This window comes from Helianthus annuus, chromosome 4, assembly GCF_002127325.2.
Source record: "Helianthus annuus cultivar XRQ/B chromosome 4, HanXRQr2.0-SUNRISE, whole genome shotgun sequence".
NCBI classification, from domain to species: domain Eukaryota; kingdom Viridiplantae; phylum Streptophyta; class Magnoliopsida; order Asterales; family Asteraceae; genus Helianthus; species Helianthus annuus.
The window spans coordinates 193,767,371-193,772,243 of record NC_035436.2 but is presented as its reverse complement, the minus strand read 5'-3'; the positions used below and the strand labels follow the sequence as shown (position 1 = coordinate 193,772,243).

The 4,873-nt window shown below is 34.5% G+C and overlaps 1 protein-coding gene across 1 annotated transcript; it reads left to right on the top strand.

Annotated features, from left to right (window-relative positions):
* The first annotated feature begins 286 nt into the window (after positions 1-286).
* LOC110934098 (verprolin-like) lies at positions 287-634 on the top strand. Its single transcript, XM_022177291.1, has one exon. It carries the CDS (start codon positions 287-289, stop codon positions 632-634), a length of 348 nt encoding a protein of 115 aa, XP_022032983.1.
* Positions 635-4,873: the final 4,239 nt, after the last annotated feature.

Genomic DNA, 4,873 nt, shown 5'->3' with positions numbered 1-4,873 from the left:
AAAGAGCATGTAGATATGTTCCGCAGAACGGGGTTTAAGGTCTAAGTAATATACCTTAACCAAATCAAGTTGTTACACTTGGTGATAACCTAACCACAACCATCACACACACTCATTTAGGTAGTGTTTGGTATGCATGAAGAAGATGTGGAATGAAATGGACTATTGCAAGGGAATGAAAAAAATGTGTTTGATTGGTCATGGTAATGGAATCACCCATTACACAAGGTATTTAATTCACTCTAAAACCTCAAATTCATTCCATCCACCCCTCTTTTTTTTCATTATGTTCCCTGTCTCACCCTTCATCACCACCATCGACCACCACCACCATCGCCGCCCACGGTTGGCACCCTACGCCGCCACTGTTGCTCGTCACCGCCGACCAATGCCACCCACCGCCGCCACCACCCTCCGTCACCAACCACCGCCACCACCACTGACCAACACCACCTACTGTCGTTGTCGCCACCCGCCGCTGCCACCACCACCACCACTCACCGCCGACACCCTAACCACCGCCACTACCAACGACACCCACCGCCACTCACCAGCCACTATGACCATCGTCAGCACCCACTACCGTCACCCACCGTTAATTTTATTCTTTCACCTTTTCGTGCCTACCAAATAACACAAGGTAATGATTCCTTCTATTACCACACAGTAAACAAACAAGATCATGGAATAGTAATGATCCATTTCATTCATCTGTCCATTCCATTATATCGTCCATTTCATTCCATTACCACATACCAAACCGACCCTTAGTTATTGATTTAGAGAAAGAGGCATGTAAAATAAACGACAAAGAGCCACTGTGATAATCTCTAATGTCATAAGAGGGGTTATGTGACAAGTGTGTAAAAGAGGGGGTTATATAACTTGAGTGTGTAGTGGAATGGGGGTTATATAACCCCTTCAATTATAGATATATATGTATGTATATATATGTGTGTGAGAGAGCAACCATTGTGTCAAACACTATACATATCAACGGGTTAATTATAAAGCCCTCAAAGCGCCGACCGTCATGGTGTTTCAAGACATCATGGGGCTTTATGGGTGGGAAGAGCGCCATATCTAGACCCACTACGAAATCGCTTAGGAAGGAAACATAGTGTTCATCCTCTTGCTCATGTATCTATTGGGTAGTGTTTGGTATGCAGGAATGAGAGGCGGAATGGAATGGATGATTGCGAAGGAATGAGGAAAAGGGTGTTTGGTTGGTCAATGGAATGGAATCACCCATTCCAAAAGGCATTCCATTCCCTCAAAATCATTCCATCCACCCCCATGTTTTTTTTTTTCATTCCATCCCCTCTTGCACCATTCACCAATAACACCACAACCCACGACCTTTGCCACAACCCACCACCACCACCACCACCCACCACCGACTCCATCACCGCCACCCGCCACCGCTTACGTTGCCACCCCGATAGCCACCGACGCCACCCACCCGCCACCGTTACCACCCATCGGTGCAACCAACCGCCAACGCCAGTCGCCGCCGCCACCCACCACCACCGCCACCACCAACCACCGCCGCCACCCACCACCAACGGCCGCCGTCGCCGCCGCACTGCCACTCGCTGCCGCCACCACCACGCATCGCCGCCGCCGCCACCCACCACCACCTATGACCACCCACAATCACTACCACCGATCACCACCACCACCACTCACCGCTTATTTTATTCCTTCGTTTTTCTTGCCTACCAAACAATACACAATAATAATTCATTTCATTCACACATGGTAACCAAACAAGACATGGAATGGTAATGATCCATTGCATTCCTTCATCCATTCCATTACCTCGTACATTCAATTCCTTCGTCCATTCGATTACTCCATACCAAACAGACCCTTGATTCTTTAGTTTTCTTTCTTGCTAGCAGCTGGTATTTGGGGTTTTATAAAATGTTTCTGTTTGCAAAAAAAAAAAATAAGCGAAGCTTGAAACAATTATAGATCCAACTTAGGCCGTTTTGACTTAGCTTTTCAAAACAACTTATGATTTTTTTTTTTTTGAAAAGTTAATAAGTTACAATGGAATGACTTATTGACTTCTCCCTCCCACATAACAATATCATTTCTAACACATTTTAATTTTTCAAAAAGTCAATAAGCTAATAAGTCACTAAAATAAGCAATCCCAAACACCCCTTAAACCGGTAATACATTGTTAAGTTTGTTGTTTCAATCGATCATTGGGTATGAAGTTGGTTAAGAATCGATCATTGTAATATTTTCAAATTTTCGTTACATTTAACATTATCTTTTCATTTTTCAAACAATTAAGTGAAATTGTATATGAATCATTTTAAAAGCAATGTATAACATTAATATTTTGGTCAATAGGTACCCAAAAAGTATTCATGATTGATTCTGTTATCCGTTAAAAAAAAGCATACCTACTTAATAATTAATCATGTTTTAAAGAGGGCGTGGATTTGACGATTTGTACCACACTAAAGGTTCAAGGTCAAAGTAATATACCTTAACCAAATCAAGTTGTTGGTAAGAATGGATTATATTCCCCTTTAATATTCTGAATATAGAATTAAGGTTTATGAAACTACAAGTGTTTTTATATTAGGACTGTTTTCTTTTATTTTTAAAATATCATAAATAGTTTTTTCTCATATGTTAAATCTATTTCATACACTCTATATCTTTGGATATACATATATTTTATGTAGTTTCTTACTTGTTTTCAAATTGTCTTTGTTTTCGTGTGATTGTTACGTCTGTTACAATTTACCTTAAACAATGTTCTTTCTCAAATGGTGTCACGATAGGTTATTATGTGATGACTTTTGCTAGAGATATCACGATTAGGGTTGCAAACGAACCAAACGAATACAAACAAGACGTTGTTTGTATTCGTTTGTTAAGGAAATATATGTGTTCAGAAACACTTACCGAACGAGATTTTATGTTTGTGCTTGTTCGTTAAGCAAATGAACGTGTTCGTTTGTTAATTTCAGGTAACAAACACAGACGAACGTTCATGAACACAAACTAATGTTCATGAAAACAAAATAACATTCATGAACATAATATATAATACACTTTATCAAAATATTAAAGTATTTAAGTAAACTATAAAAGCTAAAAACACTAATGAACTATCGAACACGTTATCGAACGTTCGTAAACATAAATGAACAAACGCGGCCGTTAAACGAACTTCCCGCCAAAGGTTTATAAATTGTTTGCTGAACGTTCGGTTTGTTTAGAGCTCTAATCACGATGGTTCACGACAATACTCAATAGAGTTCATGACATGAGTTGTGGGAGATCTAAACATGTCAAAAAATTTAGAACCTACACGATTTTAGCCTCGTATTCTATCGTTACTAATTTATGTATTAATAATAATGTCGAGCTCTTTCGAATTTCTTTACAGATTTTATGTGTTCTCGATTTCATACTTAAATAATGGGTTGGATATATTTTGTAATTAGTATGGCTTGAAGTTAATGAATACCTTTTACTTTGTAGACAATGTGGTCCATGATTATTTACGAGGAATACAAAACAAACGTTGCTTGTGTAAATGAAATGCAAACTGTTAACTCCATCATCAATATCATCAATGGGTTAGTGGCCCATTGCCCTTAAATATATTTAGATTGTAGGTATTGAGTTCAAATTTCTCATATAATAAATACTAGGTTATAACCCCGTGTAATACACGGGGTTAAAAAAATAAATTTTATATACTAAATAATAAAACAAAATAATATATCTTTAAAAACCTCATTTATTGTACGGGTTGAATAAATTTAATTTTATATATTAAATAATAAAAAATTATATCTATAAGAATCATATTGTACGTGTTGAATAAATGTAATTTTATATACCAAATAAAAAAGTTATATCTTTAAAACCACGTGTATTACACGGGTTGAATAAATGTAATATTGTTTACTAAATAATAAAATAATACATCTTTTAAAAACCTCATTTATTACACGAGTTGAATAAATGTAATTTTATATACCAAACAATAAAAAAATTACATCTTTAAAAATATGTGCATTACACGGTTTGAATAAATATAATTTTCTGTACTAAATAATTAAAAATATATATTCTTAAAAAGCCCAGTGTATTTTACGAATTGAATAAATCTATTTTTATATATCAAATAATAAAAAAATTATATCTTAAAAAACCTCATGTGTTACATGGGTCGAGTAAATGTAATTTTGTATAGTGAAAATAAAAATATTTAATATATTAATACAAAGTTTGGTTTTCGTAATAAAAATAGATTATTCTGTTGTTGCAAAATTTGTTATCGAAGTCTCAATAAATTTAACTCTTTATTTAAAACTCCGTAAATGTATAAATGATAAATAATATTAGTTAATTTTATTTTAAGTTTCGTCAAATTTATTTGATACCAAACTAAACAAACGTTCAAATATAATTAATTTAAATAAATAATATTATAAATGAGAAGGAGATTAAACTAAATAATAATTATCCATAAGATATTAAACTAATAATATTTAGTAGGAGGATTATCTATAATATATATTATTAAATTAAATAATATTTAGTAGAAGGGTTATCTATAATTAATTAGAAGAAATGAAACTAAAATAATATTTATCTATAAGAGAGACCTAATATGATGACAAGTATTCCTAAAGTGGTTTCTTTTATTATATAGTATAGATATTTTTATGATATTATTAAATTTTAATAGGACACGTAATTTATCTAAGAGTACTATTATGAGGAGGTCTCAAATTCTATCCCGGTTAAGTTTAATATTTGAGGTAGGGTTTAGAAGTAGAGGTAAAATGGAGTTTAATATTTGAGGTAGAATTTAGAAACCGGGGTCAGT